Genomic DNA, 24358 nt, shown 5'->3' on the forward strand with positions numbered 1-24358 from the left:
AGAAAAGAAATGAGAATAATAATATTGATAATAATAAGATCGAAAAAGAAGAAAAAGAAGAAAAGGAAGAAGAAAGGAAGGAAGAATGATAATATTATGATAATAGTAATATCGAAAAAGAAGAAGTCCAAGAAGAACTTCAAAACCCACATCACAAACAATACATTCTCAAAGAAGTCACTCTGTGCGGACATAATTATAGCACTTGAGAGACAGGTGAGCTCTGAACTCCGTGAAGCCAAAACAAGAAATGAACAACACATGCGCGAAAACTATCGATCGATCAATTCACTCATCGTGGATCGCACACACGCTTTGTAATCAACGATCCAGCTCGCACGCACGGAACAATGGAGCTGTTCGAACTTGACATGGTCGGCTGATCAATCTCGTTTGGGGTGTTAGAACCTTTTCTACTATGCCGTCGCGAACGGGTTAATTAAAAATAGAGATCAAAAATGAAAATTTTCTTGCCATATTACTTTCCAACAATAGAGGGAGTACACAAAAATATGCCCAAAATTCAAGTTTTTGAGCGCTCTGGTGAATACAAAAATTATTCTTAAGTTACTAATGAAAAATAAATTGCAACTATACGGAAATTAGTAATTTTGGTCACAAAAAGATATTTTAATGACTTTTTAAAGTGTGTGCTCTGGACAACTTGGCATACCATAGACATAGTCCTACCTGTAGATTCCACGGTAATCCTGGGTTTTAGGGGCGTAAAATATCTGTATACATTACCGGCCCCTAACTTCAGCCACAGCATCCCAGCATAGTATGGACGGCTAAAAGGGCAAATATTCAAATATGATTGAGCTGTTTTCATCAATTTTGTCTCGCAGGTTATAGCTGGATCTTTTCTTGAAACTTTGGCATTAGGGCATGCAATCAAGTTTCACTGACCGAGTTGAAGGTCACATGATCAAGGTCAAAGGTCAGTTAGGCTGAAAATCTTAACAAGATAATTGTATTTTCCCCAAGAAATTTGACTACCTTTAATATCAATTTATTGCTGCTAGCCGAACAATTAGGTCAAAGGTAATCTTAATTCGAAGGGAATTGGCTTGAAGGGGGGGGGGTACTTCCAAAAAACCTACATTTGAGTGGAAAGGGGATCAAATTGGCCTATATATATTGTACCTACTGGGTTTGAGGGGCATAAACTATGTTTTTGGCTGGGGGTGGGTATAAACCATATTTAATTGGGAAGAGGGGGTGAAATTGGTCTTACTTACTATATTTATTCCCGTATCGTACCTACTGGGTTTTAGGGGCATAAACTATTTTTTGGCTTGAGGGGGGGGGTACTTCCAAGAACCCTACATTTGAGTGGAGAGGGGATAAAAATGACATAATATATTCCCGTATCTTACCTACTGGGTTTTAGGGGTATAAACTATTTTTTGGCTTGAGGGGGGGGGGGTACTTCCAAGAACCCTACATTTGAGTGGAAAGGGGATCAAATTGGCCTATATATATTGCACCTACTGGGTTTGAGGGGTATAAATTATGTTTTGGATTGAAGGGGGTGGGTACTTCCATTAAACCCCTACATTTGATTGGAGAGGGAATGAAATTGGCCTATATAATATTCCCATATTGTACCTACTGGGTTTTAGGGTATAAACTATGTTTTTGGCTGGGGGTGGGTATAAACCATATATTTAATTGGAGAGGGGGTGAAATTGATCTATATTTATTCCCGTATCGTACCTACTGGGTTTTAGGGGTATAAACTATTTTTTGGCTTGAGGGGGAGGGGGGTACTTCCAAGAACCCTACATTTGAGTGGAGAGGGGATAAAAATGACATAATATACTACCGTATTGTACCTACTAGGTTTTAGGGGTATAAACTATTTGTTGGCTTGTGGGGGGGGGGGTACTTCCAAGAACCTTACAATTGATTGGAGAGAGGATGAAATTGGTATATATTCCCGTATCTTACCTACTGGGTTTTAGGGGTATAAACTATTTTTTGGCTTGAGGGGGGGGTACTTCCATTAAACCCCTACATTTAATTGGGGGAGGGAATGAAATTGGTCTATATAATATTCCCATATTGTACCTACTGGGTTTTAGGGGTATAAACTATTTTTGGCTTGGGGGGGGGGGGTACTTCCAAGAACCTTACATTTGATTGAAGAGAGGATGAAATTGGTCTATATATATTCCTGTATCTTACCTACTAGGTTTTAGGGGTATAAACTATTTTTGGGCTTGAGGGGGGGGGGGGTACTTCCAAGAACCTTACATTTGAGTGGAGAGAGGATCAAATTGGCATATATATATATTCCTGTATTGTACCTACTGGGTTTTAGGGGTATAAACTATTTTTTGGCTTGAGGGGGGGGGTACTTCCAAGAACCCTACATTTGAGTGGAAAGGGGATCAAATTGGCCTATTTATATTGCACCTACTGGGTTTGAGGGGTATAAATTATGTTTTGGATTGAAGGGGGTGGGTACTTCCATTAAACCCCTACATTTGATTGGAGAGGGAATGAAATTGGCCTATATAATATTCCCATATTGTACCTACTGGGTTTTAGGGGTATAAACTATGTTTTTGGCTGGGGTGGGTATAAACCATATATTTAATTGGAGAGGGGTGAAATTGGTCTATATTTATTCCCGTATCGTACCTACTGGGTTTTAGGGGTATAAATTATTTTTTGGCTTGAGGGGGGGTACTTCCAAGAACCCTACATTTGAGTGGAGAGGGGATAAAAATGACATAATATACTACCGTATTGTACCTACTGGGTTTTAGGGGTATAAACTATTTGTTGGCTTGAGGGGGGGGGTACTTCCAAGAACCTTACATTTGAGTGGAGAGAGGATCAAATTGGCATATGTATATTCCCGTATTGTACCTACTGGGTTTTAGGGGTATAAAATATTTTTTGGCTTGAGGGGGGGGGTACTTCCATTAAAACCCTACATTTAATTGGGGAGGGAATGAAATTGGCCTATATAATATTCCCATATTGTACCTACTGGGTTTTAGGGGTATAAACTGTTTTTGGCTGGGGGTGGGTATAAACCATATATTTAATTGGAGAGGGGTCAAATTGGTCTATATATATATATTGTACCTACTGGGTTTTAGGGGTATAAACTATTTTTTGGCTGGGGGGGGGTACTTCCAAGAACCTTACATTTGATTGGAGAGAGGATGAAATTGGTCTATATATATTCCCGTATTGTACCTACTGGGTTTTAGGTGTATAAACTATTTGTTGGCTTGAGGGGGGGGGGTACTTCCAAGAACCTTACATTTGAGTGGAGAGAGGATCAAATTGACATATATATATTCCCGTATTGTACCTACTGGGTTTTAGGGGTATAAACTATTTTTTGGCTGGGGTGGGTATAAAACCTATATTTAATTGGAGAGAGGATGAAATTGGTCTATATATATATTCCCGTATCGTACCTACTGGGTTTTAGGGTATAAAACTATTTTTTGACTTGTGGGGGGGGGTACTTCCAAGAACCTTACATTTGATTGGAGAGAGGATGAAATTGGTATATATTCCCGTATCTTACCTACTGGGTTTTAGGGGTATAAACTATTTTTTGGCTTGAGGGGGGGGGGTACTTCCATTAAACCCCTACATTTAATTGGGGGAGGGAATGAAATTGGCCTATATAATATTCCCATATTGTACCTACTGGGTTTTAGGGGTATAAACTATTTTTTGGCTTGGGGGGGGGTACTTCCAAGAACCTTACATTTGATTGGAGAGAGGATGAAATTGGTCTATATATATTCCTGTATCTTACCTACTAGGTTTTAGGGGTATAAACTATTTTTGGGCTTGAGGGTACTTCCAAGAACCTTACATTTGAGTGGAGAGAGGATCAAATTGGCATATATATATTCCTGTATTGTACCTACTGGGTTTTAGGGGTATAAACTATTTTTTGGCTTGAGGGGGGGGGTACTTCCAAGAACCCTACATTTGAGTGGAAAGGGGATCAAATTGGCCTATATATATTGCACCTACTGGGTTTGAGGGGTATAAATTATGTTTTGGATTGAAGGGGGTGGGTACTTCCATTAAACCCCTACATTTGATTGGAGAGGGAATGAAATTGGCCTATATAATATTCCCATATTGTACCTACTGGGTTTTAGGGGTATAAACTATGTTTTTGGCTGGGGGTGGGTATAAACCATATATTTAATTGGAGAGGGGGTGAAATTGATCTATATTTATTCCCGTATCGTACCTACTGGGTTTTAGGGGTATAAACTATTTTTTGGCTTGAGGGGGGGGGGGGTACTTCCAAGAACCCTACATTTGAGTGGAGAGGGGATAAAAATGACATAATATACTACCGTATTGTACCTACTAGGTTTTAGGGGTATAAACTATTTGTTGGCTTGTGGGGGGGGGGGGGTACTTCCAAGAACCTTACAATTGATTGGAGAGAGGATGAAATTGGTATATATTCCCGTATCTTACCTACTGGGTTTTAGGGGTATAAACTATTTTTTGGCTTGAGGGGGGGGTACTTCCATTAAACCCCTACATTTAATTGGGGGAGGGAATGAAATTGGTCTATATAATATTCCCATATTGTACCTACTGGGTTTTAGGGGTATAAACTATTTTTGGCTTGGGGGGGGGGTACTTCCAAGAACCTTACATTTGATTGAAGAGAGGATGAAATTGGTCTATATATATTCCTGTATCTTACCTACTAGGTTTTAGGGGTATAAACTATTTTTGGGCTTGAGGGGGGGGGGTACTTCCAAGAACCTTACATTTGAGTGGAGAGAGGATCAAATTGGCATATATATATATTCCTGTATTGTACCTACTGGGTTTTAGGGGTATAAACTATTTTTTGGCTTGAGGGGGGGGGTACTTCCAAGAACCCTACATTTGAGTGGAAAGGGGATCAAATTGGCCTATTTATATTGCACCTACTGGGTTTGAGGGTATAAATTATGTTTTGGATTGAAGGGGGTGGGTACTTCCATTAAACCCCTACATTTGATTGGAGAGGGAATGAAATTGGCCTATATAATATTCCCATATTGTACCTACTGGGTTTTAGGGGTATAAACTATGTTTTTGGCTGGGGGTGGGTATAAACCATATATTTAATTGGAGAGGGGGTGAAATTGGTCTATATTTATTCCCGTATCGTACCTACTGGGTTTTAGGGGTATAAATTATTTTTTGGCTTGAGGGGGGGGGTACTTCCAAGAACCCTACATTTGAGTGGAGAGGGGATAAAAATGACATAATATACTACCGTATTGTACCTACTGGGTTTTAGGGGTATAAACTATTTGTTGGCTTGAGGGGGGGGGGTACTTCCAAGAACCTTACATTTGAGTGGAGAGAGGATCAAATTGGCATATGTATATTCCCGTATTGTACCTACTGGGTTTTAGGGGTATAAAATATTTTTTGGCTTGAGGGGGGGGTACTTCCATTAAAACCCTACATTTAATTGGGGAGGGAATGAAATTGGCCTATATAATATTCCCATATTGTACCTACTGGGTTTTAGGGGTATAAACTGTTTTTGGCTGGGGGTGGGTATAAACCATATATTTAATTGGAGAGGGGGTCAAATTGGTCTATATATATATATTGTACCTACTGGGTTTTAGGGGTATAAACTATTTTTTGGCTGGGGGGGGGTACTTCCAAGAACCTTACATTTGATTGGAGAGAGGATGAAATTGGTCTATATATATTCCCGTATTGTACCTACTGGGTTTTAGGTGTATAAAACTATTTGTTGGCTTGAGGGGGGGGGGTACTTCCAAGAACCTTACATTTGAGTGGAGAGAGGATCAAATTGACATATATATATTCCCGTATTGTACCTACTGGGTTTTAGGGGTATAAACTATTTTTTGGCTGGGGGTGGGTATAAAACCTATATTTAATTGGAGAGAGGATGAAATTGGTCTATATATATATTCCCGTATCGTACCTACTGGGTTTTAGGGGTATAAACTATTTTTTGACTTGTGGGGGGGGGTACTTCCAAGAACCTTACATTTGATTGGAGAGAGGATGAAATTGGTATATATTCCCGTATCTTACCTACTGGGTTTTAGGGGTATAAACTATTTTTTGGCTTGAGGGGGGGGGGTACTTCCATTAAACCCCTACATTTAATTGGGGGAGGGAATGAAATTGGCCTATATAATATTCCATATTGTACCTACTGGGTTTTAGGGTATAAACTATTTTTTGGCTTGGGGGGGGGTACTTCCAAGAACCTTACATTTGATTGGAGAGAGGATGAAATTGGTCTATATATATTCCTGTATCTTACCTACTAGGTTTTAGGGGTATAAACTATTTTTGGGCTTGAGGGTACTTCCAAGAACCTTACATTTGAGTGGAGAGAGGATCAAATTGGCATATATATATTCCTGTATTGTACCTACTGGGTTTTAGGGGTATAAACTATTTTTTGGCTTGAGGGGGGGGGTACTTCCAAGAACCCTACATTGAGTGGAAAGGGGATCAAATTGGCCTATATATATTGCACCTACTGGGTTTGAGGGGTATAAATTATGTTTTGGATTGAAGGGGGTGGGTACTTCCATTAAACCCCTACATTTGATTGGAGAGGGAATGAAATTGGCCTATATAATATTCCCATATTGTACCTACTGGGTTTTAGGGGTATAAAATATTTTTTTGGCTGGGGTGGGTATAAACCATATATTTAATTGGAGAGGGGTGAAATTGGTCTATATTTATTCCCGTATCGTACCTACTGGGTTTTAGGGGTATAAACTATTTTTTGGCTTGAGGGGGGGGGGGTACTTCCAAGAACCCTACATTTGAGTGGAGAGGGGATAAAAATGACATAATATACTACCGTATTGTACCTACTGGGTTTTAGGGGTATAAACTATTTTTTGGCTTGAGGGGGGGGGGTACTTCCAAGAACCTTACATTTGAGTGGAGAGAGGATCAAATTGGCATATGTATATTCCCGTATTGTACCTACTGGGTTTTAGGGGTATAAACTATTTTTTGGCTTGAGGGGGGGGGGTACTTCCATTAAAACCCTACATTTAATTGGGGAGGGAATGAAATTGGCCTATATAATATTCCTATATTGTACCTACTGGGTTTTAGGGGTATAAAATGTTTTTGGCTGGGGGTGGGGTATAAACCATATATTTAATTGGAGAGGGGGTCAAATTGGTCTATATATATATATTGTACCTACTGGTTTTAGGGGTATAAACTATTTTTTGGCTGGGGGGGGGTACTTCCAAGAACCTTACATTTGATTGGAGAGAGGATGAAATTGGTCTATATATATTCCCGTATTGTACCTACTGGGTTTTAGGGGTATAAACTATTTGTTGGCTTGAGGGGGGGGGGGTACTTCCAAGAACCTTACATTTGAGTGGAGAGAGGATCAAATTGACATATATATATTCCCGTATTGTACCTACTGGGTTTTAGGGTATAAACTATTTTTTGGCTGGGGGTGGGTATAAAACCTATATTTAATTGGAGAGGGATGAAATTGGTCTATATATATATTCCCGTATCGTACCTACTGGGTTTTAGGGGTATAAACTATTTTTTGGCTTGAGGGGGGGGGGTACTTCCATTAAAACCCTACATTTAATTGGGGAGGGAATGAAATTGGCCTATATAATATTCCCTTATTGTACCTACTGGGTTTTAGGGGTATAAACTGTTTTTGGCTGGGGGTGGGTATAAACCATATATTTAATTTGAGAGGGGATGAAATTGGTCTATATATATTCCCGTATCGTACCTACTGGGTTTTAGGGGTATAAACTATGTTTTTGGCTGGGGGTGGGTATAAACCCTATATTTAATTGGAGAGGGGGTGAAATTGGTCTATATATATTCCTGTATCGTACCTACTGGGTTTTAGGGGTATAAACTATTTTGGGGCTTGAGGGGGGGGGGTACTTCCAAGAACCCTACATTTGAGTGGAGAGGGGATAAAAATGGCCTATATATATTCCCATATTGTACCTACTGGGTTTTAGGGGTATAAACTATTTTTGACTTGAGGGGGGGGGTACTTCCAGGAACCCAACATTTAATTGTAGAGGGGATCAACTTGGCCGGGGGGGGGGCACAAATTTGTTCAACCATATTTTCCTCGATCGGTAAAGGGGTAGTTCTAATTGACACTTTTTGTATTTGCTTTATTCTTGTAACCTTATAATCTCATACGCCCCATTCAAACAGTGTGAGCGCAAAAACGCGAGTAAAATATTTTAATCGCCTGATCGAAAGGATCCTGTTAAGGACTGTTTGCTGATCGCCATGAAGACGATGCATATTTTCAACGATGGAAAATGCGAACGAGCAGCGCAAGCTGAAAATATTTTACCTTTCGAACTAAACAAATTATATTCTAAGCACTTTTTTAATCATAAAGTTAAGCACCATTTGAAGCACTGTGTAGGGAAATTGTGAAGTGGATATGGATTGCACTCCATAAATGATGCGAGAGCAAAGAGCGAGCTGACATTATTTATTATGTAGACCTAGGGCCTGAACATTTTACGGACATTGCGTAACCAGGGGCGGATCCAGCCTTCACCAATAGGGGGGGGGACCGGAATTTTTTTCAGCCAAATTTTCCCTGATCGGCTGCTCGAAGTTAATTTTTGTTTGTTTCTTGTGAGGGGTAGTCTGTTATGTATATACATACATATAGCGTAGTGACTTAGTGACTGTTATTACTATATATTCATATAATATCATAAGCCTTATTAAGTGCGAGCAGAAATTTTTTATATGCGCTTTGATCTGATAAAAAAGATTCTGTCAACAGCAGCTTCTTATCCAAGAGGACGTTGCAAATTTCCACTATGAAATAATACGAGCGCGAAGCGCGAGCTGAAAATTTTGTCATTTTTACCTGAAGAATGGAAAACGATAGGTATATAGCTAGATAACCGATGCGAGCGTGAAGCGCAAGTTGAAAAATCGAGATTTTAATCTCAAAATTTGACACTCTATATTCATATTTTGTAAATCATGAAAAGGATGAGTAATTTGAATTTTTCCTATATTAATAATGCGAGCGCAAAGCCCGAGCAGATTTTTTTCTTCTATTTTTGATATACATTCTGATCTCATATAAAATATGTTAAAGGCTGCTTATTAGCCAGGAAGACAGTGGCGTAACTACGGGGGGGCATGGGGGCACGTGCCCCCCCAATCGGCTGGCCCAAAAAAAAAAACGGGGAAAAGGAGAAAAAGAGGGGAAAAGGAAGAGAAACGTAGTGGGGGAAAGAAGAAATTGTTGTTTATCATAGTGTTATATTATATTATATAACATAAGAAGCATTTTTTCACAACTTTATGAAACATTATTTGCTTAATTGTGTCTTCATTGTTCCTGGTGCTCGCATAGACCTTTTAACAAGATATATAAACCTGCTGTACTAAAGCCTCCCGTTTTCAAATCAATATACAACAAAATAATATATATTTCCTCGCAATTAGAGTTATTATTGTTTTAAGTAGTAATATATTCTTATTTTTCATGACTACTGAAAGTTATTGCCCTATTTTAAAGTCTTAATATAAAACATTTCCTGTCCGTGCTAACATTCGCATTAGTGGATTGGTGAGATTTTTGCTCTTCATTAACTCCTAAAATCAGTCCTTAAAATGTAAATTTTTCTGATCTGAATATCAAAAAATTTTAACTCGCGCTTCGCGCTCGCATCATTTGGTTAGTGAAATACGTGGGGTCTTAGTGAATTCCTACAAACAAGCCTTGGAATGCCCCTCTTCATGTCTGAATTTCCTAGATTTTCAGCTCGCGCTTCGCGCTCGCAGTATTTCATTAGTGAGATGCGTATAATAATCATGATTACAATGACTTCAAAAAGTGCTCCATGTGTTGAGATGTAATTCTAACAAAATCAGCAAGCGCTTGGCACTCGCATTAGATGACTATGGTGAGATATGTATACTCTGACTTAATGGATTCGTAACTATAGTCCTTAAAATATCCATGTTTGTGGTCAATATATACAAAAATTTCAGCTCGCGCTTCGCGCTCGCATCATTTGGTTAGTCAAATACGTAGGGTCTTAGAGAATTCCTACAAACAACCCTTAGAATGCCCCTCTTCAGGTCCATATTTCCTAAATTTTCAGCTCGCGCTTTTGCGCTTGCATTATTTGATAAGTAAGATGCGTATGATAATCATTACATGACTACAAAAGGTGCTTCATGACTGTGTTTAGATGTAATTCTAACAAAATCTGCAAAGGATGGCAATAGCATTAGATGACTATGGTGAGATAATTATACTCTTAATGGATTCTAAAATATAATCCTTAAAATTTCTTTGTTTAGGGTCAATATATACAAAAATTTTAGCTCGCGCTTCGCGCTCGCATTGTTTGTTTAGCGAGACAGTAAAGTATCATGATTACAAAACAATTCGCTTATAATGTCAATTTTTAGCCGTCAATATCAAAAATCTTCAGCTCGCGCTTCGCGCTCGCATTATTTAATCAGTGAGATACCTATCCGTTTGATGGCACTGCATGTCCTTAAAATATCTCTATTAGGTCAGTATACCTGATAACTGAGCGCGCTTCGCGCGCTCCCTAAGTGACCCGAATGTTTTGCTGGTGCCCCCCCCCAATGCCGTGACCCACGGTACGCCACTGCAGGAAGATGTTACATTCTAACTATCAAATAATGCAAGCGCGAAGCGCGAGCTGATAATTTCGACATTCTACCTGAAGAATGGAAATTCTAAGCACCTTTTGTAATCGTGAAACGGATAAGTATATTACTAATCAATTGATGCCAGCGCGAAGCGTGAGCAGAACAATTCTGGACAAATCATGTTTTGTAAATCATAAAAAGGATGAGTAATTGGAAAGTTTCCAACATTAATAATGCGAGCGCAAAGCGCGAGCAGACAGTTTTTGATATTGTGATCTGAAACTGGATAATGATTTGTATAGAGAACCTGCGTATCTGAATTTCAGATTTCGACCTAGAATTTGGGTATTCTAAATACCTTTCTCATCATGAAAATCACTAGAGCAAGCAAAGTGCGAGCTAAAAATATATGATGTTCTGATCTGACAAAAGGGTCAAGTTAAGTTAAACTCTGTATTTCAAGCACTTTGTAGGAAGGATATGGATCACGGTTTTAAAAAGAGCTGATATATTTCATTTTTTTTAGTTTGGCATAGGACCGGGACATTCTACAAGGACATTATGTCATCATATGAAAATGATGACTATCTTCCTATTTCTCTTCCTATTTCTCTTCCTAAGCATTAAAGCACAAAATCTAATAATATTATGGCCTGAAAACTGAACATTATTTTAAAGCACTTTCGAAAATATGAATAAGATGCATGAGTTAATATCTTTCAACAATCAATGTGAGAGAAAATCACGAGCCGATATTTCTTATAAACTGTCATCAAATTGGGATTTTTAAGTAGTTTGTTTTAGAATTAATATTGAGATATACTGTACATAACTCACCAATCATAATGCCAGCATGCAGCGCTAGCCGATACGTTTTGACATTCTGACTGAACAGTGGCGTAGCTAGGATTTTTTTCCCGGGGGGCACTGGGGGTCCTTGCTTTTTCAGGGGGGGGGGGCACCGGCCATTTTTCCGGTGTGTGTGTATGTGTCCACAAGGGCGAATCCGACTTTCGCCAATAGGGGACGGGGCCCGAAATTATATCTTCACCTATATCAGTCACTTCTTAGTTTTATTCTTATTAAACAACATAAACATAATCTCATAAGCCTTATAAAAAGTGCGAGCGCGAAGCGCGAGCGATTTTTTTTTTTTACTTTAATGTATTTTTTCCTGAAAATTTAATTTTCTGGGCAATGCTATGTGTGATCCTGAACAAGATTCGTATGTACCCCAAGCGCGAACAGAAATTTTTATCGACAGTTCTAGAATTATCGAAAAGGGACCTGTTAAGGACTGCTTACAGTTACCCACGAAGACGGTATATACAATGTATTTCAATAATGCGAGCGCGAAGCGCGAGCAAATTTTTTGACATTCCGACCTAAAAAAAATGGTCATTCTAAGCACTTTTTGTATTAATTAATGGGATAGGTATGTAACTAAACAATAGATGCGAGCGCGAAGCGCAAGAGGAAGAAAATTGAGATTTTAGACCAAAAAGCGTGACACTCGATCTATTCATATTTTGTAAGTCATAAATAGGATATAGTCAATTGGGTATCATTAAAAATGCGATCGTGAAGCGTGAGCAGACAATTATTGATATTCTGATGTAAAACTAGATTAAGTACATTTTAAATAAAGAACATGCAGGCTATCGCGCATGTTTTAGATTTAGAATCTGGGCATTCTGAATACATTTGTTTAATGGAACATTATGGAATACACGTAGACAATACGAACTTTGTAAATCAAACAATGTGACCACGCAGCGTGAGCTTAAAATGCTGATATGTAGACCATAAAACGGACATTTTACAGAGCACTTAAATTTGTAAATGAAAAAAAAATAATGAAAGCTCGATGTCCGAGCTAAAATATGTTTTGCATATTGACTTCAAAACTTGCTCCACATCAGCCTATTGAGCAAGATATGAATCCCATCGAACAGGCAATTATGGCGCGAAGTGCCAGCAAAAAAAAATATAAACATGAAAAGTTTTTTTTTAATTGCAAGTCTTCCCCTCACATTATTTCATTCAATAGTCTTCCTCCTTCTTTTTTCTTTTGTCTTTCCTCTTCTTTTCCTTTTCTTTCTTCTTTCTCCCCTTTTTTCTCCCACTGTGACTGAATAGGAATCTTACGTTTTGATAACTTTATGGAGTACAGGAAAATAATAGGTACCAGAAAATTAAATTTTGGAGCGCATCGCAAGCAGAAAATAATATTCAGACCATAAAACAAGAAATTTTTACAGAGCACGTTTTAAAAATAAATTTGTGAAATTTCCGAGCTGAAATATGTTTTGTATATTGACTTCAAATTCGATATTTTAAGCTCCATATTGCGCAAGATATGTAAATCACCTCAAAGGCAATGCAAGTGCGAAGCGCGAGCGAAATTTTATATCCCTACATGAAAGATTTTTTGATTATTTTCCAGGTCTTCCTCTCTTCTTATTTTATTCACTCGTCTTCCTCATCTTATGTTTCTCTTTTTTCTCCTCTCTTTTCCCTTTTCTTACTATTTTTTCTTTCTCCCCCCCCCCTTTATTTTGCTCCGCCAATACGGGGGGGGCGGACCCCTCGGGCCCCCCTAGATCCACTTCTGACAAATAAAATTTTGCGAGCGCGCAGAAGACAAAACATAAATTGTTGCAGAGCACTTTAAAAATCAAGTTGTTAATCAAACAAAATAATGAAAATTCGATTTCCGAGCTGAAATATGTTTATATATAGACTTCAAATTTTGATACTTAGGCTCCGTATTAAGCAAGATATATAGAAATCACCTAAAAGTCAATGCGAACTCGAAGCGCGATCGAAAATTTTATACTGTATGGTGGCATGAAATATTTTTAAAATTATTTTCCAAGTCTTCCCCTCATTATTTTATTCACCCGTCTTCCTCCTCTTATGTTTCTCCCTTTTTGTCCTCTCTTTTTCCTTCTTTTTTTTTTCCCTTTTTTTGGTTTTGCTCTGTCAATAGGGGGGCCAGGCCCCTCGCCCCCCCCCCGCCTGGATCCGCCGATGCTTTGCGCAACCATGTGCAAATGATGAATGTCTTCCTATTCCTCTTTCTCAGCGCGAGATGAAACTTGTCGATTTCCAATTCTTCAAAAGGGGAAATTAGATTATTCGGAATTCATCAAAATGTTATTATGTATTTATTAATCTAATAAGAGCAAGAAGTTTGTTGATATCAAGGTTTTTTTTATTTTTGTACTTTATATTTATCAATAGGATGCATGCGTTATATAGGTTTAACAATTAATGCGAGGGCAAATCGCGAGCCCGATTTTTTGCTGTCATGCAGGGGGGGGAGAGGAGCACAGTGTCTACCACCTTTTGAAGCATTGAGAAGGTGCCCTTTTTACGCAATAAAAATGTCCCTTCATAAACGTGTACTATGCCCCTTTCACCTTAGGAGGAGCCTGAAAAAACCTTTCTCGTGTAAGTGCCTATTTTTTAAGTGCCATATCTCTTTCATAATATTATGAAGGGATTTAATCGAATTAATGAATATTGTCGTATCGTCTGCGAACTGTGTTATTTTCATCTCTCTGGTAAGCATAAACAATATCCTGAAACATCTATACATGTACCTCTGATTTCATTACTTTCTTTAATACGGATTGCTAAAATCTCTGAAAACAAAATAAACCTCTATATGCTGACAATGGACACCCTTGTCTTACACCTTTATAAATATGAAATGATTCTGATAACCAACCATATGCATTGTATAGTACTCTACCTTGAGCATGTTTATGTAACATCTTAGTTCAATTTATAAACGATTCCTTAAACTTTAATGTTTTAAACAGAAATGAGTGGTTCACATTGTCGAATGCTTTTAGAAAATCTAAAAAAATGATAATGCCACAGGAACTTTTATTTATAAGATTCAATAATATCTTGAGCAAGCATAACATTTTCGGATGCCGATCTACCTTTAACATGTTTAATAAATCCACATTGATCAGTTAATAATGATGACAAAACTTTCTGTAAAGGCATCGCTAAAACCCGAGCTGCAATTTTGTAGTCGATAATGAGTAAAGATATTGGTCGTCAATTGTCCAAAGATCATTTTTATAACAGAGTAACAACTCACTCCATAGAGGGTATGGAGTGATAATCTTTGAAGGGGTGATGTCATCGATGAAGCATCAGGAAGCCTGAGCCATCCACTTCCAAATGCTTATGCGTTGACATTTCCATGATAAAAAAGAACTCTCCATATCCTAATTGGAGAAAGGTACAGGTATGTACAGTTTATTTGCCAAAATAGAATGATATAATTTGCCATTAATACTATTTGGCATAAATATAGAATGATATTGAAATGTTTACATTAATTGATTATGACACGAATTGAAAGTGTCATGGATGGATGACCGTCAGTAACATTTTTTTAAAGAAATCTAACTCAATGAAGTGATTACATTTAAGCCGTCTTTTTCATTTCATTCATTCATTTATTTATTCATTTTTCCAACGAAATTTATAATGCAATAATTTACAATTAATAAAACATAATAAAACGTTCCCGTCGTAGTGTCAGTTATGAGTTTGCAGCTAATTCTCTCATTTTGCATGAATCATAAACAATCATAGAAAAATCGTGGAATCAAGTATTCTTCTAAAAGACAAGCGTGCGATCAAAACCTCATCTTTTTATGTAATTGATTTAGTTATCAAGATTTTCATTTATTTGTATATGCACAAAGAGTCGTGCGGCTGAAAAGGCTTTTGACATGAGATTCAGAATAGGATGGAAACGTATTTTTTACATATGATGTAGGACTTTTGTTATTATTCACTAATACTTCACTGAATATCTGTAAAATATCATTGCCAAAATTGTATATGGATATGTTGGAAATTTGGGCTGCTATCAAAGAAGTACTTCTTGAAAAAGAAACATCTAAAAGAAATTAGATATTTTTTAATGGCAAACTTATTGGACTGAACGGGCAATGCTATGTGATGAAAAATTATTTCTTAAAAAACATATATATAAATTGCATCATATTGTTGACAAGGAAGGTATCATCAAATCTCCTAGAAACTTTCTGAAGATGGGGTTAGATGGAAATTAAATAGATAAAGTTTACAAAGTTTTTGAAAATATTCCAGCAACACGGAAACACCTTTTGAAGAAATACGACAACTGTGAAGACACTGGTCTAAATCTAGAATTTATATTTACTTGTAAGATTAACAGTTAACCAAACGTGACATCAAAAAAAATATACAAGGCACTTTTAAGTATTAAATTGTAAAAATTATATGCGTTTAATAATAAAGAGAAGACATATAGTTTCTCCAAAAAAGATATCTGTGCTATATTTTCAAGACCCAGAAAATGTACTCTAAGCAGTAGGATTAAAGAGTTTTTTAATTTAAAATGCTTTATGAGTTAATACACGAAGAAATATTTACATTTATTCAAAATTTTCTCAGATAGTGAATGTTCGTTTTGTGGGAATACTGAAGAAACTAACGAGCAACTGTTTTTTCATGTGAAAAGACGAGAGAAGTATGGATAGATTGTGGTAACTTATTCACTATGTATGAAATTAAAAAAAAATCCCAGGTGGGTGGATATACACATTGGTGTTAAGCATACTAATATAGGAAGGAACAGATAATTATATCTGATCTTTGTTTACAACAGGACTAAAAAGACCAGCAAGTCCCAACGAAATTAGAGAGAAGATATTAGAAAATGAACGTGAAGAGAAAATTTTAGCAGTAACGGGGGGTAAATTATCAAACCACATTAGGAAATGGGAACATTTCCTTACAAAAGAGGTGACAGAGCTCATGAGATTATGTTTGTTCATTATGGTGTAAGTTTGTAAGTTTTATCTGATATTTGTTTGTTAAACTCATCTGGTAGTGGTACGATGCAGTGTCTTAGAATATTATTTCATGATGTGCACAATGTATACGAGTTTAAGAAATTTGTTAGAATTATTATTTACAATTCTTACTTTGTAAACTGCATTGTATGAAATTTGATTTGAGAGAAAAACAATAAAACATCTTTACAAAAGAGCAGAACCAGCTTTCGCCAACAGGATGGTAAGGAACTGAAAAATGTATTTTTGAAATCAATCTTTTCCCCCTACAAGGCGAAAAGTGCTGCTTCTTCTTTGAAGGTAAAAGACAAAAATTATCAGTAGGTATACAATACGGTGATATACTGTATAGGCCAATTTGATCCCCTCTCATCTAACATTAGACTGTAATCACCCCCGTTGCCCCCCCAAACAGAATATGTTTATACCCCTTTAAACCCAGTAAGACTAATAGAGTAATATATATATAGGCCAATTTCATCCCATTTTCAATGTAGGGTTCTTGGAAATACTCCCCCCCCCCCTTAAGCCAAAAAATAGTTTATACCCCTAAAACCCAGTAGGTACAATACAGGAATATTATATATACCAATTTCATTCCCTCTCCAATTAAATAAAGGGTTTATACCCCCAAGCAAAAAAATGATTTATACCCCTCAAACCCGGTAGGTACAATACAGGAATATTATATAGGCCAATTTAATTCCCTCTCCAATTAAATGTAGGATTTATTGGAATTACCCCCCCCCCCCCTCCCCTTTCAAGCCAAAACATAATTTATACCCCTCAAACCCAGTAGGTGCAATATATATATAGGCCAATTTGATCCCCTTTCCACTCAAATGTAGGGTTCTTGGAAGTACCACCCCCCCTCAAGCCAAAAAATAGTTTATACCCCTAAAACCCAGGAGGTACGATATGGGAATATATATATGCCAATTTCATCCCCTCTCCAATTAAATATAGGTTTTATACCCACCCCCAGCCAAAAACATAGTTTATACCCCTAAAACCCAGTAGGTACAATATGGGAATATTATATAGGCCAATTTCATTCCCTCCCCAATTAAATGTAGAGGTTTAATGGAAGTACCCCCCTCAAGCCAAAAAATAGTTTATACCCCTAAAACCCAGTAGGTACAATATATATATGCCAATTTGATCCTCTCTCCACTCAAATGTCAGGTTCTTGGAAGTACCCCCCCCCCCCCCCCTCAAGCCAAAAAATAGTTTATACCCCTAAAACCCAGTAGGTAAGATACAGGAATATATATAGACCAATTTCATCCTCTCTCCAATCAAATGCAAGGTTCTTGGAAGTACCCCCCCCCCCCCAAGCCAATAAATAGTTTATACCCCTAAAACCCAGTAGGTAAGCTACAGGAATATATATAGACCAATTTCATCCTCTCTCCAATCAAATGCAAGGTTCTTGGAAGTACCCCCCCCCAGTCAATAAATAGTTTATACCCTAAAACCCAGTAGGTACAATACGGTAGTATATTATGTCATTTTTATCCCCTCTCCACTCAAATGTAGAGTTCTTGGAAGTACCCCCCCCCCCTCAAGCCAAAAAATAGTTTATACCCCTAAAACCCAGTAGGTACGATATGGGAATATATATATGCCAATTTGATCCTCTCTCCACTGAAATGTAAGGTTCTTGGAAGTACCCCTCCCCCCCTCAAGCCAAAAAATAGTTTATACCCCTAGTAAAACCCAGTAGGTAAGATACAGGAATATATATAGACCAATTTCATCCTCTCTCCAATCAAATGTAAGGTTCTTGGAAGTACCCCCCCCCCCCTCAAGCCAACAAATAGTTTATACCCCTAAAACCCAGTAGGTACAATACAGTAGTATATTATTTCATTTTTATCCCCTCAAATGTAGAGTTCTTGGAAGTACCCCCCCCTCAAGCCCAAAAATAGTTTATACCCCTAAAACCCAGTAGGTACAATATATATATAGACCAATTTGACCCCCTCTCCAATTAAATATATGGTTTATACCCACCCCCAGCCAAAAACAGTTTATACCCCTAAAACCCAGTAGGTACAATATGGGAATATTATATAGGCCAATTTCATTCCCTCCCCAATTAAATGTAGGGGTTTAATGGAAGTACCCCCCCCCCAAGCCAAAAAATAGTTTATACCCCTAAAACCCAGTAGGTACAATACGGTAATATATATATGCCAATTTGATCCTCTCTCCACTCAAATGTAAGGTTCTTGGAAGTACCCCCCCCCTCAAGCCAAAAAATAGTTTATACCCCTAAAACCCAGTAGGTACAATACGGTAGTATATTATGTCATTTTTATCCCCTCTCCACTCAAATGTAGAGTTCTTGGAAGTACCCCCCCCCCTCAAGCCAAAAAATAGTTTATACCCCTAAAACCCAGTAGGTACGATATGGGAATATATATATGCCAATTTGATCCTCTCTCCACTCAAATGTAAGGTTCTTGGAAGTACCCCCCCCCCTCAAGCCAAAAAATAGTTTATACCCCTAAAACCCAGTAGGTAAGATACAGGAATATATATAGACCAATTTCATCCTCTCTCCAATTAAATATATGGTTTATACCCACCCCCAGCCAAAAACAGTTTATACCCCTAAAACCCAGTAGGTACAATACGGTAGTATATTATTTCATTTTTATCCCCTCAAATGTAGAGTTCTTGGAAGTACCCCCCCCCTCAAGCCCAAAAATAGTTCATACCCCTAAAACCCAGTAGGGCAATTCCACAGGTTGGGACAAATCTGTAACGTGAGTAACCGACACATTCCAAAGATTTGCCAGGAGCATAATAGAATTTCCCAAGTTTTGTTTTTATACAAAGGATAGTCAGACTGTGTACTTTGTTGTGATACGGAGATGTTTAGTTCCTATCAATAATAATGGAGTTACAGCTCCAAGTATGAGTCAAGGTGTCTCCAAATGTAACGTGAGTAACCGTGGAATAGCCCAGTAGGTAAGATACAGGAATATATATAGACCAATTTCGTCCTCTCTCCAATCAAATGGAAGGTTCTTGGAAGTACCCCCCCCCTCCCAAGCCAATAAATAGTTTATACCCCTAAAACCCAGTAGGTACAATACGGTAGTATATTATGTCATTTTTATCCCCTCAAATGTAGAGTTCTTGGAAGTACCCCCCCCTCAAGCCAATAAATAGTTTATACCCCTAAAACCCAGTAGGTACAATATATATATATATAGACCAATTTCACCCCCTCTCCAATTCAATATATGGTTTATACCCACCCCCAGCCAAAACATAGTTTATACCCTCAAACCCAGAAGGTGCAATATATATAGGCCAATTTGATCCCCTTTCCACTCAAATGTAGGGTTTTTGGAAGTACCCCCCCCCCTTCGAGCCAATTCCCTTCGAATCAAGATGACCTTTGACGTAATTGTTCAGGCTAGCAGCAATAAGTTGATATTAAAGGTAATCAAATTTCTTGGGGAAAATACAATTATCTTGTTAAAATTTTCAGTCTAAATGACCTTTGACCTTGATCATGTGACCTTCAACTCGGTCAGTGAAACTTGATTGCCCTAATGCCAAAGTTTCAAGAAAAGATCCAGCTATAACCTGCGAGACAAAATTGATGAAAACAGCTCAATCATATTTGAATATTTGCCCTTTTAGCCGTCCATACTATGCTGGGATGCTGTGGCTGAAGTTAGAGGCCGGTAATGTATACAGATATTTTACGCCCCTAAAACCCAGGATTACCGATTCCACACAGGCAGGGTGGTAGCATAGCAGTGAACAAGTGCATTCCATTGTGTAAAATTGGGGGTTGGGAGAAATTAACGATGTTAATGGCCAAACACAGAGTTCCAAACTTTTTTGAGGGGTCTAGATTCCCCACAGGCAGGATAGTTGAGCTGAGCAAGTGATGCATGTCAGTTCATACAAAATTAAGCTCTCGCACCTCAGCGGGAACTTGAGCCGATTGTCCCCCCAACTCTCCGGCACAATTTCCTGGCGAACCGTACCAACGACAACGCACAGCCGACGACATAATTAAAGTTTAAATTATGATCTTACTCGGATAATTGGTATTTTAACATTAAAACGTATAAAATACTCACAAATATTAAGTCTCTTTGGTGTTCATGCCCTAATATCGGCATTTCTTCCCCTGAAGTAGTTCTACGATAATAAAATTTGTGAGAAGATCAATCAGACAGTAGTCGTCGTTGTCTAAACGCATCGTCTTAATTACCAAAGTCGATCGTTGAGGGAGCTCGCGCTCTCGGAGCAGAATTATCTATTTCTGCTGAATATTCAAAGAATTTTTTCTGTGATTAAAAAAGAATGGATACAAAGTGATTTTATAGTTATTGATAGTGAAAATTTTCAAATAGAGTTGAAGATCTTTGGTTACCTACATAAATTTATGGATTTAAAAGCCAGATATGTATATAATTACTTTATTGAGCAATTTAAAAAAGAGTACACATTAAAGGTTTATGATGGACATTGTGAATATGATCTTGGAATAGGGAAGTTGAAAGAAACCTTTACAAGATTGAAAAATGCTTTTATATGTAGTAAACAAAGGGAGCTTCAGTACAAACTATTACATGAGGCAGTGTATACAAAAGAGAAGCTCTTCCAATTTGGTTTTGAGTCAGACAATTTTTGTTCTTTTTGTAAACAACAGGTCGAAACATACCAACATTTATTTTAAGATTGTTTAAAGGTTAAACAGTTATGGAAGGAGGTCATCAAAAAGCTTAATTTAAAGGAAGTTAGGATTGATGATTGGAAAACAATTTTCATCGGTCCATCTGGTAAATGTGTGAGAATACCAGGCGCGGGTCCAGGAGGGGGCCGAGCCGGCCCCGCCCCCCCTATTTTTTTGACAACCTGCAGAAAAAAGTGTACTCTTTAACTAAACAGAAATAAAGTATATAAGAAAGAGGTATTATACCCCGGATGTGTAATTTACAGCCTCGTGACGGCCGGCCCGACCCCGAAAGGAAACAAGAAAAGGGTGAGGGGAAGAATTGGAAACTTTCCAAAATATTGTGTGCAAATTGATTTCAGAACTGGATAATGAATGGGATTCATTACACAGGCAATGTGAGCGCGAAGCGCGAGCGAAAATGTTTATATAAAGTCTATCATAGACTTTATATAAAAATTTTCGCTTAATATAAACAATATAACTGAAACAAGTATCATCACAGAATTATACATTTGTAAAACGATCACTGAGAAAGGAAAATGTAAGTGATAATGATGAAAAACATGTAACTTGTCTCCCCGGGCTTGTCTCTAATAGAGACACAGGGGCCGCAGAAGCGGGAGGAGGGGCCCGGGCTTCGATGAGGCTTGTCAATCGGCCACCATCCCCACTTTTTTTTTCCAAAACCGTGTACAAAAACGTAAATATAAACATCTGATTGTGATTTTTTTTGCATGGTAAGCCCCCCCCCCCCCTCATTTCAAAACCGTTCCGCGGCCCCTGATACAGACTGAAGTTTATGAAAATCTAAAAATCCGAAATCCGAAATGAAAATCTATATTTTATTGTTCGAAAATAGACATGAAATGAAATACCGGTACTCCGAAAATTTGCTTTGCTCAATTATTGATCGTGGGCCCGGCAGCCACTGTTTTTTTTATAGGATGTTTTATTATATTCCCTCAATCAACATACATAATCAGATTCTATAAACAATTTGTACAAACTATTTGAAACATAATTATAAATTATACAATAAATCCATTACAATATAATTATACAACTTATACATCAAACTTCAAAAATACTAGAAATTAATATACTAATGCGTTTCAGCAATTACAAAATGAAATATTAACAAAATATATGACATGATTAGAGAGAAAAAAGGATAAAAATGTTGTTCCACCTCCCACCCCCCCCCCTCCCCTCCGTCCCCAGGTTAGGAGCATTCTCCCCTTTATGCCTATACTCTTTCAATTCTTTTCCTTTTGTTGGTTTTGTATGTATTTTTTTTATCAAAATGTAACTTATCCATACTGTACATTGTTATTTTATACTGTTATTAAACTTGTTTGTGATATGTGTATGAGATGGTTATACTTAATAAAAACGTTTAAAAAAAAAATTATGTTTAAACCCTGTCTTTGGAAGTACGAAAATGGCCTTAAGTTTCCATCATAATCCATAATATGTTTCAATCTGTAAATATTTTTTCATATATTTTTTGGTTATATATGCATTTCCCTTCAATTCGTACAAATTTATTGTTAAAAAATATCTCATTTCCTTTAGATGTTTCAGATTTTAAACGAAAATCCTTCGTCTCTATCCATACTTCTAACAAATCTATATAAAATTGCGGCAATGCTATCTCCAACAATCCAAGCAAGTAATCACATGAAAATATAAAATTTCCTCCTGTGCAGCGCCAGATCGATAATAAGAGAAACACAGATAAAAAAAACGGGTGAAGCACCATCCTCACGAAATCCGACCCCTCCCCTGTAAATCAAATCCTTGCTTCCTTCTTCTTTTTCTTTTCCATTTCGAAAAATTATATAACTTCCTCTTATATAATCTAATCAAATTGCATGATATCAAGTGCGTTCCCCCCCAAAAAAAAGACCTTCGGGATTTATCAATGATTTTAATAATACTTAATCACGAATAAAAAAATGACATATGCTCATTGTAAAGCTTGGAGCCTCATGTTTCAGGCAGGGGCGCCGTGGAACGGTTTTCAAAGTGGGGGGGGGGGCTGACCATGCAAAAAATCACAATCATATGGTCATTTTTACACTCTAAAAAATGAAGTGCTTATTCAGCTCTTAAAGAGCGTGTATAGTGACTGCACTTCGGAGTGCTGATTTTTCTCGTTCAAATTTGAACTAGACAAATCAGCACTCCGAAGTGCAGTCAAATATACACGCTCTTTAAGAGCTGAATTAGCACTTCATTTTTTAGAGTGTAAGTTTTTGTACACGGTTTTGGAAAAAAAGTGGGGGGTGAAGCCAACCCCCCCCCCCCGCTGACGCGGCCCCTGTCAGTCAGGTAAAATTAATTGAATTATTTCTCATTCACGCACTAGCGAGCAAACATTTGAAAAAGGGATAAAGTCACTTGGCGGGTGGACAGTGGCCTATCTGAGATCCAAAAAAAATCAGATATTTAAAAAGTTCAATATCCGCTCTTAGAATGCAGAAAATTGTCAAGAAATAACAAAGTTCTGTTTATTTGAAATAAGACTTGAATTTCAATAATTTCTTAAGATGAAGAGGTTTTACAGGCTGGCTTTCAGGCTTACTAGTCTCTCCGGCTGTTAACGATCAGCCATGCGATAGCTTTGATGGGAAACCGGTGAAAAAAACACACGTTTAAATTTTAATGAAATTATTGAAATACAAGCACATTTCGAAGAAACAAACTTTGTTATTTCTTTAAAAATTCTGTGTTTAAGGTGTCAAATTAAAAAGCAAATAATTAAATTATTCGATATATTGTCTACGTACATGAATTTGTAGATGTCTTTGTTCTATGTTCGTATAAAGAAAAAACCCACAGTAGATGTGTTACAACTTTAGGAAGAAATGTCTTGCAGAAAACATTTTATGTTAAGCTATCGAGTGTTTTGTATAAGGAAACAAGAATGTTGTTTTATTATGGCTGATGTCAAAATAATAACGGTAAATTGTAGAGGACTAGGTGATAAGAATAAAAGGAAGGATGTGTTTGATTACTTATGCCGTAAAAATGGCTCAATCTATTGTTTACAAGATACTCATTTTGATGCAGG

At 37.4% G+C, this 24358-nt stretch overlaps 1 protein-coding gene across 1 annotated transcript in view; it reads right to left on the bottom strand.

Moving 5' to 3' along the window:
• Positions 1–20815, bottom strand: part of LOC121428914 (pre-mRNA-splicing factor SYF1-like) — a 35233-nt gene extending 14418 nt beyond the window's left edge. The window contains exon 1 of the mRNA XM_041625798.1: positions 20681–20815. Coding sequence (XP_041481732.1) covers positions 20681–20722 — 42 coding nt within the window. The 5' untranslated portion in view covers positions 20723–20815. The remainder of the gene's footprint in view (positions 1–20680) is intronic.
• Between the last annotated feature and the right edge of the window lie 3543 nt (positions 20816–24358).

This window comes from Lytechinus variegatus, chromosome 15, assembly GCF_018143015.1.
Source record: "Lytechinus variegatus isolate NC3 chromosome 15, Lvar_3.0, whole genome shotgun sequence".
NCBI classification, from domain to species: Eukaryota; Metazoa; Echinodermata; class Echinoidea; order Temnopleuroida; family Toxopneustidae; genus Lytechinus; species Lytechinus variegatus.